Genomic DNA, 11,588 nt, shown 5'->3' with positions numbered 1-11,588 from the left:
GTAGCAGTCAAAGTTAGAGAGTATGACACCAAATCGTGGATGCTAGTATGGATTTGTACAAGATATTCTACACTCAAGATGACCCCCATGACATTTACGCCTCGGTAGCCATGACACAAATCATCACAATTCGCCTACTCTCACACGTATTTCTCACCCATGCCCCCAAGCAAGCAAGACATAGTTGATCGATTACCGCTTCTTCTGCGACTTGGCAGCCTTGGCCGCCACCCTCTGCGCCTTCTGCTTCTGCTTCTTCTGCTTGGCCAACACGGCGGCGTTCTTCTGCTCCGATAGCCTCTTGGACGCCGCAATCGTCCACTCGTCCACCTCCATCTCGGCAAACTTGGCCTGCGCTGCCCTCTGTCCCGACAAGTTACGCTCCTTGGCGTATCTCTTCTGCCTCAGCTTGGCCTTGCGGCTCATGCCGCCAATGTTCATCTTGACCAGCCGTCCGATGCGCCAGTTGTCCTCGCGGTACGAGTAGTCGTCCCGCAGCTTCAGGATTCTGGCCGGCTGCGTGGGCGCGCCCTTGGCCGTCCGGGGCGCGGGCCGCACAACCTGCGTGGGGATGCCAGAGGCCGAGATGGCGGGCGTCTCGACAGGCTTGGCAATGGTGTGCGCCGACATGTTCAGCTTGCGCTTGCGTTCGGCGTGCGTCGGGTAGGGGAGAACGTCGTCCTTGTTGAAGACGACGCCAATGTATTTCCGGTCCGGGTGGCGCGCGGGATCGCGGTAGTATTTGACGTAGCCCGTGGCCATGGCGTGGATCGTGTGGTCGCGGCCCATGATGCAGTTCTCGCCGGGCCACCAGAGGGAGCCGCGCTGCTTGTAGATGATGTTGCCGGGGATGACATACTGGTCTGCAAGCTGTTAGTATCGAGCTCTTGACCGGCCGTTCTGGTGATGAATATGGAGCTCTCCACTGAATCCAATTCGAGACATATGAGGGAGACGGAACAGACGTACCACCAGTGCGCTTCGCTCCCAGCTTCTTCGGTATCGTCCTTTTGGGTGCAAGCTTGTAGGCGCCCTGCGACTTGACGGAGGCGTATCTTCGTCCGGCCACGAGGGCATTGGCGGCATCGGCGCGGAGCAGCTGCGCGGCGGTTGAGGCCGTGGACTGGATCGGTGCGGTCGTCCGCAGGAGACCGGCGGCAGCGGCCATCAGGGGCCGCTGCAATTGAAATAGACGCATCAGGTGTGCTTCGTGGACGAGTTGCCCATATGTCGTTACTGGCAACTCAATTCGGTATTGCGTTCTCGCCAATTGAAGCTTTGCGTGCACCAAGGAACGGGAAATGGGCTGAGAGTATTTTTCCGGCTGAGTCAGCGGTCTGCGATAGCGATAAGGATTTTGGTGGTGGGTCCAAGGTGGTCTTTTGGACAGCTATCCGTAGGCGCACTGGCGCATACCTACAGTAGAGGGCCACATTGAGCAAGACGACGAACACCTCGAGCGAACACTACGAAAGGAGCAACAAGGGTAAAGCAAGGGAAATCTTCTCGCCTTTCTTTCATATTCGCCTGATACCAAAAGACCGACGAGATGCGCTTCTTCGCCTCCCTCCCGCTGGTCCTCCTGACCTTGATCAGCTCGGCCCAGGCCCAGTTTGGCTTCTTCGACCAGATGTTCGGCGGCCAGCAACAGCAACAACAGCCTCAAAATGTTCCAAGTGACCCGTCACAATACCAGCAACGATATGATGGCTGTAAGATACCTCCTTCATACCTTCGCAGCTTTTGCAAGCACATGATCACTAATTTTTGTAGCCTACTGCGAACACTACCTCTGCCCCGACACCCTCGCCTGCGTCCACTTCCCCCACCACTGCCCTTGCCCCTGGCCCGCGAACCAGGACAAGTTCGAGCTCACAGACGGCAACCGGATCTGCGTTTCGAGAGGCGGCTTTGCCGCAGGCGAGGCGGCGAGGAAGATTGAGTTGGCGCGCAAGGGTCTTTTGTGAGGAATGAGTTGGATGGGCAGCAAAATGGATAGGCATTGCATGGCGCATACATAAACACCAAAGTTGTTTTCATTTTGGGGCTTTGGACTACTTTTCACATGGGCCACAAGATTGATGGATACGACGAGATAAACAGTGCTTGATAGGACATTTCAGACTCTATTGAAAATGCCAGGTTCTGGCCGAAGCAACAAGCCTACTTAGTCGTGCTGAAATACTTCTCCCCCTCTCTGACGGCGGCAAAGGTGCCGACGATGAGAAGGAAGCAGGCTGCTGCAGTGACTGCGAAACGCGACGATTACAGACACGAAGGCCCCGGAACGCCGCTAAAATTCCCATCCGTGATATCCACCCAGAACTCCTTCGTGTGCCACGCCGTTGCCGGATGCTGATCTCCATCTCAACCCCAAAAAGCGTCAACAGTGCGTGGAAATGCTCGTAATGCGTCTCCCGTGTAATCCTCCTGGGGACGGCGTGCCGGCTAAAGTTGGACTCAGCCACTGATACCCGCCGCCACCCAAGCTCAGACTTAGACTGAGGCTCAGGCCCGGCCGTTGGTAGCCTCGCTAGGCCTGGGAAGAGCAGGGACGGGAGGCGGCCCGCGGGCGGAACGCTCCTCGTCGTCTTCCTCCTCCAGTTCTTCGGGGTGGCCCAACAAGTGGGCCACATCCTTCATTTCGTAGTGCTTCTTGCGCAACTCCTCAAAACGACGGTGCTTCTCCCGTTCCTCGGGCGAAAGGCCGGCCAGCTCATCATCGTCGCCGTGAGCGCTGGCGCTGTCGTCGACGTGGACGGCCTTGAGGGCTTTTTCCTTGGACGACTCGCTCTCCGGGACCGCCTCTTCCGGCTCGCCAAGCGACATGATAGGGATATCATCTTCCACGCCAGGACCAGCACGAGCCGTGCGAGGCTTCCTCTCAACGTTGGGGTCTTCCGACATTTCCTCGTCGTCCGAGGGGTCTTCGGTGGGATCGTAGTGCTTCGCATAGGGAGTCTTGGGCTCGTCAATTTTCATAGTCGACGAGCGCTCTTGCTCGGTCAAGTAAAGATTGGCCTCGTCCCACTTGAGGCGCTGGGACGATTCGAGATCTTGCTCGTCGTCGCCCTGCTGGGAGGGGGTTCGGCTGGATTGGCGGCGGGAACCTGAAGGGCGGGCTGCGGAAGAAGAGCGGCGGTGGCCAGCGTTGTATTGGGTGTTGACGAGAGTGAGCTCCTTCTCGGTGAGGTCGGCTTCACCGGGTGATGTTGGGGGCGACTTTTGGTACGAGTTCTTGAGAATGCCTGCGATGGGTGGTGGTCAGTAATTGCGAGCTTCTTGTTCAAGACCAGCTGGCGTTGAGGTCTCGGACGACCGGCGCCTCGCAAAAGTATTACTCACCTCTGGGTCTCTTGGGATGGGGACCAGGAGGGGAATGCGTAGGTGGGCTGCGTTCGACGATGGCGGCCATTTTGAAGGTTTAAGCAACAACGGCGGACTAAGCTAAGGTAGTGTGTGCGAAGAGCTGGAACTTGGTGAAGCAGAGGTGAATGGTCGTGATACGCAGTCTCGTGAGATGTGTCGGTCAGGTCGTTGGGTTTTAGTTGGGGTTTGGATCAGTTTGGCTGGGTTGGTATTAGGTGAGGTGGGTAGAGGGTAAAATAGCGGGGTTTAGGAAATCTGGTGACGAAAGGCGGTGGTTTTGTTCGCTGCGTGTTGCGTGCAGGCTCAGGCTTGCAGCTGGGTCCTGAGGATGACGAGGGGTGGTGGTTCGTGACCTGCAGGGTGCGGGTGCTTGTGCGGATGCGCCGACCAGGGGTGGGCTGAGCTGTGCTGGGGAGCTAGCACGGCTGGGTAACCGTACAGAGTAGGGAACTTGGGAAGTCCCCCTTTCTTTTCTTTTTTGGGGGGTTGGATGATAGAGGGGGCTCGTGATGTTTGTGAAACAGGGAGATTGTTGGATTAGGACGAAGATTGTCGGGATGTGTCGAAGAATGTGTAGAGGTTGTCGGGACGATCAGGGTTGAAGAAGATTCGGCAAGAAAAGGAGCCTAGGACAAGCAAAGATGATGAGCAGATAGGTAGAGGCGTACTGAGGGACTTTGTTGCCATCAGGAAGTGGAATGTTGGGCAAATGACGGCGGTAGGGGGGCAGGTGAGCAGATGCAGCCAGATGTGCTGCCTTTTGAAGGTTGCCATCTTGTCTTATACCACCGGGCCACAGGCAATGGCAGATGCAGCTCTCTCTCACCCCTCACTCCCTTATTGGCACATGGAAGAGAAGTCTGGACTCGGAAGCCCCCCCAAATGGCAGATGCAGCATCAGGTAGGTAGCTCATGAGCAAGGTTTTGTGGGTTCACTCTGTGACTCTGTCACCTCGGGCTCTATTCTCGACTACACAGCAACAATGCCTCCATCTTCCCAGCTGGGGTTACATCTTCAGACTATTTCATTCCGGCTTGCCTGCAGGAGTGCAGACACACGTAGTACCTTGGGTACATAGAAGGTGAAAGATAGCACAGGACAGGTACGGATACTTGGTAAGGTACTTTGACTATACCGGTAGATGCCTGGCACTAGTTACTTTTGCTCGTGTGAGTGAAGTGGTGTGTAAGGTACCTATCTGAGTTGCGGCATGCGGGGATGAGAGAGAGGCTGGGGTGGCCTTGGAAAAGAACTCTACGAGTCCAAGTTGCCTTTTTCGGGGTCGCTGTCCCCTCGTCCCACTCACTAACGATTCACTCGAGTCGCTTTTGGGGGCCTCTCACCGGCTCACGTACCAAAGGGCCGCGTCTTCCGCGTCTGTCGCTTCCGACAAGGTGATGATGGATCATTGACGTCGGGTGCCACTGCAGCCGTAGTTCGCTTCGAGCGTCTTCTACGCCTAAGCGACCAAGGCAAGGCACAGCCAGGTAAAGCAGGGCATGTAAGACACATCAGACCTGCGCTGCGAGTGTGCTTCTCACGACGTACCCATCTATCTACGGTACCATACTGACTGTATCTTCAAGCTTGTGTCGACTACATTAGCCTATTGCGAGGTTGGGCTTGCTCGGGCGTGTTTGGGCTGGGAGCCGCAGAGAGGAAAAGGCCGCCATGCGTCAGGAAAAGGCGAGTGGTGGAAATGCCGGGGCTCTGGCCGCCAAAGGTAAGGTACCGAGTACTCTCGAATCGATAAGGCACCCATCTTCGCCCTGAGATATCCATTGGGATGTGCCCTTCCATTGTACGAGGGTAGGTACCTTGTGCCCTGATTCATTCCTGAGGTTCGAATCCTTCCAGATTCTCCATCGTCTCCATCTGGAAGTGGCAGGTGCAGGTGTGGACCCCGACCCCTGGGTCACTGCTTCGCCGTTGGTTGATACTCGACGTGCAGCTGGTCTTAGCGAGGAATCGCGATCGGCCGCAGGCAGGTGCAACTCTCATTGCGCGCATTGGAAGCAGCAGCGTGCCAGAGACACGGAAGGAAGAGGCGATGAGCGGCTTCCCGTTGCTGCTGCTGCCTCGTGCTGTGTCGTGCACCGCCCCGGTGTCGTTCCTATTTCCAGATCTCAATTGCATCTAACTCTCACTCTCACTCTCACTTACACACGTCGTGTAATTCACTTCAGCCTCTCACTCCGGGATCCTGAGCTGAGCTATATTATTCATATCAGCTCACTTGTACCAAAGGTAAGACGTAATTACTCAACAATCGTTTCTTCTGCGACTCATGCTATGGTGATAATGGAAACCAAGTAACTCGAAACTTTTCCCCTCATCTCCCAACCTCCAAACTCATTCCGCTAATGAACTAATGAAGACACTCTCTTGTCTGACTTGCCCCCTCGCATTTTACCTACTTTCCGTGACTCTAGAGGGCTCCCCACCATCGTGACGACGTCATCCGACATGCATCACCCCTCGTCAACATCCAGCACCATCCACTCACCTTACCACTTCACCCCGATGGCTCGCTTTCCCCTCACTCTGCTCACTCCACAGAGCAACCCGCGGCTGTCATCCCATAGAGTGACCTCATGCCGCATCTTACAAACATACACATCAACCAATCCAATTCCCCCAACCTCACCAGTAAGATCCGCAGAGTTCATGCACTCCAGCTCAGACCAAGGTAGCGTAAAGTCATGATCGCTCGCTCCTCCATGGACCATTTGGACTGAAGCCCATCGGTCCATCACCCCGTCATCAAACGCCTCTGGCGCGGCCCACTAGACTCCCGTCGCATGGCAGCGTCATTCCAGAATCCGGGGTGCATTGGTCCTAGTGCTCATCCACAGTAGTTCTCGCGTGCATCCGTAGCTCCTCATCAACCAACTTTGTTCAACGTCAAATGTCACTCATCGCCATCTTCTTCACCGTTCGGCGTTGAGCGAGATCATCTCACAATTGCCGGGTTCCCTATCCGAAGCAGGCAGGGAAAGTTCCAGTGTTCTACTACACTCCCCTTCCGGCATCCAAACTTCTGGCTCGCATTCCTTTCGTCAACGTCGTTGCACCTCATCTCTCCGAAACGCCGGGCCCCTCTTAACACATGTTTGCTTTGACCTCCGATGAATAGAAACCCTAAATGATCCACTTCCCACACGGCCCGGTCTCGGCCGCCGTTGACTTTCCCGCTTCCGGCTTCCAACCCCCGCGTGGTTTGTTCTGCTTGATTCCTCCGATGCCCGCGGTGGTAGTTTCCAGGATTCTTTTCTGGAATGATATAAGTCCACAAAACATTGGATGAACACAAACAAACAAAGATACACTTTGGTTGTGAGCGAAGTGTTTTGGCTCTCACATCGAATTTTCGAGACCCTTGGCAAGAAGAAATACAAACATCATGTCCTTTACAGGCTCGAGCCTGTTGGAAGCGAGGCTGCACCAAACGATGACAAGAAATCTCACTTAACCCCATCGACATGGAGTGCTCTGACCTATTAGGCAATCTTCAATATCTAATGGCGCCCATAGCGCAGTCATTCAATCTAAACACACAGCCCTATAGATATTTGTGAGACAGGCCGGACAGGCTTCCTACTTCCGGCGGCTCAGTAAGACCAGTGGCTAGGTATGCTCGTTCATGCAGATTTGTTTACACCGTCACGCTGTGCGACCCTAGCCTCTGTCAAGATCCTCCGATAAACCTACTCTTTGGGTGATGCAGCCTTGACGGTGACCGTCAAGCCATCTCCTCCCGCTTTGACCTGGCGAACCATTGCCTGGAACTGGCCCTCATTCGCCAAATCCTTCATCACAATCTCTCTTGTCCTCTGAAGCCCCTCCAACTCATCGAGTCTCTCTAAGCTGGCTTCAAGAAGCTCATCGAATCCTTCCTGCGCGCATATCTCCTTGAAGGCGTTGTGCATCGGCACAGAGTCCGCCCGAACCATGGAATTGGAATCGATTGAGAAGATGTTGAAGTGGTCATGCTTCTGGATAAAGTCGAATCTCGTCATGAGATGTCTTGCCTCGTGGAGAGGCATCTCCGGCAGCTTTCCGGCGAGGAGCTCTTCTGGCTTCATATCCTTCTCCTTCTCAATCAACGACTTGGCCAGTAAGAACGCCGTGGTGGCGTGGTCTTGTTGATCCTCGGCATCGGGATCCATGTCGGCGCCCAACATCCAGCACTGGCCTAGGAGCCAGCGTTTTTCCCTGTCACAAATGAACTTACAGGCCGCGAGCATGTCTTTTGATCTCGCAACGTGGTCGAGGAACCTGACGCGACCGCCAACCAACTTGTAGACTTGGTTCAAGATATCGCTGGACACATCCTCCTTGAAGACCTTTTGCCGGAATTCGTGAAGTGCTTCAACAGCAGGATCGCGGGGCACATCGCGGACGTCTGTCACGGATATCCGCGTGGCCTGCCATTTGAGGTGCTCAGTGGTACTGTGGTCGTCGCTGGTGAACACCACAGTGACGAGGCGACTTGCCGCCCACATCTCCGCCCGCTGTTGGATCAACTCCAGCAGCTCGCGTCCGTCGTCGTCGTCTCGGAGTACGTGGACGCGATTGATGATCAAGACGAGCGGCTTCCGGATGTGTCTCTGCCGCATCAGAGCCACTTTTTCCATCTTGTTGAAGGCTCTTTCAATGTCCAGGATGGCGGTCGAATCGCGAGGGCCCTTGAAGCTGAACAAGCTTCCGATATAGTCCTCGTGGAACTCAAAGTCGAGAGCTTTGCCCAGGCGGAGACGGAAGACTTCGAGATCGCTATGGGCTTCGAGCATGGCGATCCCCGAGCCGTTGACCCTGCGCATCGCCTTGAGGATCATTGAGCTCTTCCCCGTACCCTTCTCTCCCGTGATTAAGTGATACTGACCTCGGATGGTCCCGTCAATGATGCCGTCAATGTGTTCCTGCTCAGCCCGAGGGATCCATTCGTTCTCACCCTCCAAGCCCGTGAAGTCATCAATAGTATGGAGCTTATGAGGAGCCACGTGGCGTCCTAGAGCTGTCAGCTCTGGTGTCGAGAAGCCAACGCCAAAAGCATTGTCCATCTTTCGCAGGACAAGGTCCTTGTAGTAGGCGTGATAGGAGTAGCCAGCCAGACCGAGGACCGCGATGGAGCCAAAGGCCGTCGCGCTGCCCTCGACGACCCTCCAAAAGGTAGGTTTCCAGCCATGGGGTGAGTCTTCAGGTTCACCCTTTTCGTGCCGTTGCTTATCGTCAGAGGAGCCGTACGTCGGACCTTGTTGCTCCACGACGATGAAGCGGGTCCGCGTATGGGCTCTGCTAGTTGCCTGGTAGGCCTGACCATCGATGAAGGCATGAGATTAGCTAGATGCCACGTGAGATAGTTTTGGCGGGTGTGCTTACCCTCCATTGTTTCGAGAGAAGGTAGCGTCTAGCCATCCGTGAGTTGATGTCGTATTTCAGGCTGGAGCAACGGGATCTCACGCGTTGTCACGCGGAGGTGTCACGAAGGTGTCACGAAGGAACTTGGCACTAAGAACGGTGGCTGTTTCCAGAATCCACGCTTTCTCATCAATGGTCCCAAAGACACACACGGACGTCGACCTGCTTTGAGCAGATGTCGGGGTCGACACAGGTTCCAGGCCTTTCCAAGAGAAGTCTTCCGAATTTCTTGGCAAAGCATGCGCGTCCTGCGATGGACTTTGGGCCAAATGGCCGTTTGTGTCGTCAAGAGGGACGGAAGGTGCAGAGGCACGTTGACGGGGCCCGCCAATTTGGATCAGGGCGATGATGTAAAACCTTAACGGGACGTGGCCTGAATATACTGGTGGAGTGGTAGAGGCTACCCATAGGCGGGTTCATGCGACAAGCCAAGTAATTACAGGGACCTCCCGCGGACCGCCTCCTGGAACCCCTATTGTTAGGGAGGATCCATAAACCCCGTCTTCGGCATCCAGCTTATGAATGAAGAACACCCGACGGGATATCCCATCAACTGCAAATACGTACTGTTTTGGTTTCCATCTTGGGTGGCTGTTGTTTCCGTCAGTATGTGAAGGCATTTCTTTTTTTTTTTCATCTTCAATTCAAAGAAATGCTATGCGCCAAGATTATGGATTATAGTGAACCCGCCTTGAAGGTGAAACTTGCTTACACGTAAAATCAAGACTACGCATCGTTGTCGAAGGGGAGTTGGGCGGTGAAGCTTCAGACATATGATGCTCACTCTAGGATTGACATACTACATAACTGGGGATCAAATCCTACCGACAGCGGTTGGCTATCAGTTTAATGTGAGCTATTGACATGTTGACAACAAGCTAATTTTTTAGTTAACAACCACCCTATGACAAAACTTCGGCTATCGCAGGTATCAAGAATGAACACAGAAACCTGTCCCACAGATCTAAAGATATGGATGGGGTTCCATCGTGAATATGTCATTGGTGAAAGCACTAATGTCCTGGTAAAGATTAAAATAGAGCCCTCGGACAGTCGAAGGACTGGCTGCCGTGGCGTCGTCAGCAGCTATCCGCAGGGAAATCCTCAATCACGCACCCAGAGTTCTGAGAACATCTGCAAGCTAAAAAGCTCTATGACGGTGTGATTTCAATGGGCTTTCTGCAATCAGGGGCTTTGTTCCAACTGATTGCAGACGATTTTTATATCCGCTTGGCAATACGTTACACGTAAGCTTCCTGAAAGCAGACTCCCCAGGGGGGCAGCCGTCAAGGTCATTTAATACGACATATCAGTCACAATATGAACAACTCCCCAGAAGACAGCGGCATCAGATTTCACCAATATTCAACTTCTTGAAGCCTGCAGCTTGTGAGCAAATGATGATTTATGATTTAACAGTTTCTTTCGAATGGACGTTACAGAGAAATCGGTTTTGTGAGGTTAAGTCATGTTTTTATCGGTGTTACAATTACCTAGGTAAATTTACCGTGGAATATTTGCGTTAGTCATTGGGAACGACTACAGCTGATGCTATACTACGAACTGCCCTAATCATCATCTCTACCTCGGCTGTTGCTCCGGGAGGGGTTCCACGATCAAGACAACGTCAATGTTAATGACTTGTTGTCGCAAGAAATGTTCATCAAAATTCCATAATAACTGATATTCCAGGAGAACACAAGCTCAGAGCACTTAATGCTTCTTGATAGAGACTTACTATGTGTCTATGATATTTCGGGAGGTGGTGCAAACATACTGAGGTCACAAAGATTACAGGCGTACTGAACGTGGTCGCAGAATCTCGATTCATGAATACGCAGAGGTTCCAGCTGTAAGGAAATCCACCGCGGAAAATGACTCTTACCTGAGGAACCGATTGACTCTTAACCTTTACCGTCACTTGCCGGGCCTGTAAAGTAGGCATACGCGTACAAGACAGAAACCAGGCCTAGTGGAATCTCTGTGTACCCCTAGCTCCCGAGATCGAGGTTGGTTAGGTGCTCCTGGCATGTCGGTGGCTATGACGCGAGACACGGCTAGACCACCGAGGGCGCGATAACGTCCGCAATGCAAACGTCCACGTTGAATATTTCTGGCTACTCACCCGAGACAAATTGAATCGGTAGAGACTAGCAACGCCACAAAGGGAACCGCCGACGGGTTGCTAATCCATAATCCATTAATCCACATAGACCCCCCCACATGGCATTACGCTTGATTTTATCTTTAACCCTTGGCTTAATTACCCCTTAAAAGGTCCGAACCATTCGGAAAGGAGAGGGTGATTTGATTGAGGTCTCTGTGATTCGCCGGCCGTTTCCCCGCAAAGTAGCAGCGTCGCACTAAGATCTGCCCTCCGCCGCCCAAGCTCCCACATACCGGGGCTTGGCATCCGACTACAGCCTCAATCCCTCCGGTAGACGGTGCGTGACTGCAAGTCGATGTGAAAACCCATGCGTTGGACCGAGGACTGATGACGAGTCACTCATACGTACGCAGTTTGCAAAAGATTGCGATGTTGTTTGCCCTTGTTGTGTGATTCGGAGGCGTGAACGATCAAGCGTGACGATAAGTCAACATACCCACTTCCTGGCACCCCCCTGTTTCTGGCACCCACAAAAACGCGAAAATCCACCACAACCCAATGCCCACCCCCAACCTCCTTTTATCACAACATTTTCAATTCGCGTCCAAATGGGCTCATCTTTTGCACATGTCTTCTTCTATATATAATGCCTCAATATACCGAAGATCAGCTTCGTCAGGCTCTCGAGGA

General features: G+C 53.5%; 4 protein-coding genes across 4 annotated transcripts; 1 reads left to right on the top strand and 3 right to left on the bottom strand.

Moving 5' to 3' along the window:
• Nucleotides 1–192: 192 nt before the first annotated feature.
• Nucleotides 193–1,198, bottom strand: CTAM01_12391 (ribosomal protein L27; the record flags this gene model as incomplete). Its single annotated transcript, XM_060528397.1, has 2 exons — nt 193–863; nt 970–1,198. The coding sequence occupies 2 exons, from the start codon at nt 1,196–1,198 to the stop codon at nt 193–195; spliced, it is 900 nt and encodes a 299-aa protein (XP_060376903.1).
• Nucleotides 1,199–1,549: 351 nt separating this feature from the next.
• CTAM01_12390 (uncharacterized protein) lies at nt 1,550–1,967 on the top strand (the record flags this gene model as incomplete). The annotated part of the gene is made up of 2 exons (XM_060528396.1): nt 1,550–1,712; nt 1,774–1,967. 2 exons carry the CDS (start codon nt 1,550–1,552, stop codon nt 1,965–1,967), a joined length of 357 nt encoding a protein of 118 aa, XP_060376902.1.
• A 541-nt stretch (nt 1,968–2,508) lies between these two features.
• Nucleotides 2,509–3,415, bottom strand: CTAM01_12389 (uncharacterized protein; the record flags this gene model as incomplete). The annotated part of the gene is made up of 2 exons (XM_060528395.1): nt 2,509–3,248; nt 3,346–3,415. The coding sequence occupies 2 exons, from the start codon at nt 3,413–3,415 to the stop codon at nt 2,509–2,511; spliced, it is 810 nt and encodes a 269-aa protein (XP_060376901.1).
• A 3,662-nt stretch (nt 3,416–7,077) lies between these two features.
• On the bottom strand, nt 7,078–8,788 carry CTAM01_12388 (uncharacterized protein; the record flags this gene model as incomplete). The annotated part of the gene is made up of 2 exons (XM_060528394.1): nt 7,078–8,685; nt 8,753–8,788. 2 exons carry the CDS (start codon nt 8,786–8,788, stop codon nt 7,078–7,080), a joined length of 1,644 nt encoding a protein of 547 aa, XP_060376900.1.
• Between the last annotated feature and the right edge of the window lie 2,800 nt (nt 8,789–11,588).

This window comes from Colletotrichum tamarilloi, assembly GCF_030869305.1.
Source record: "Colletotrichum tamarilloi strain Tom-12 chromosome Unknown Scaffold_76.1, whole genome shotgun sequence".
Taxonomy (NCBI): Eukaryota; Fungi; Ascomycota; class Sordariomycetes; order Glomerellales; family Glomerellaceae; genus Colletotrichum; species Colletotrichum tamarilloi.
This window is presented reverse-complemented; position numbering and strand designations above follow the sequence as displayed.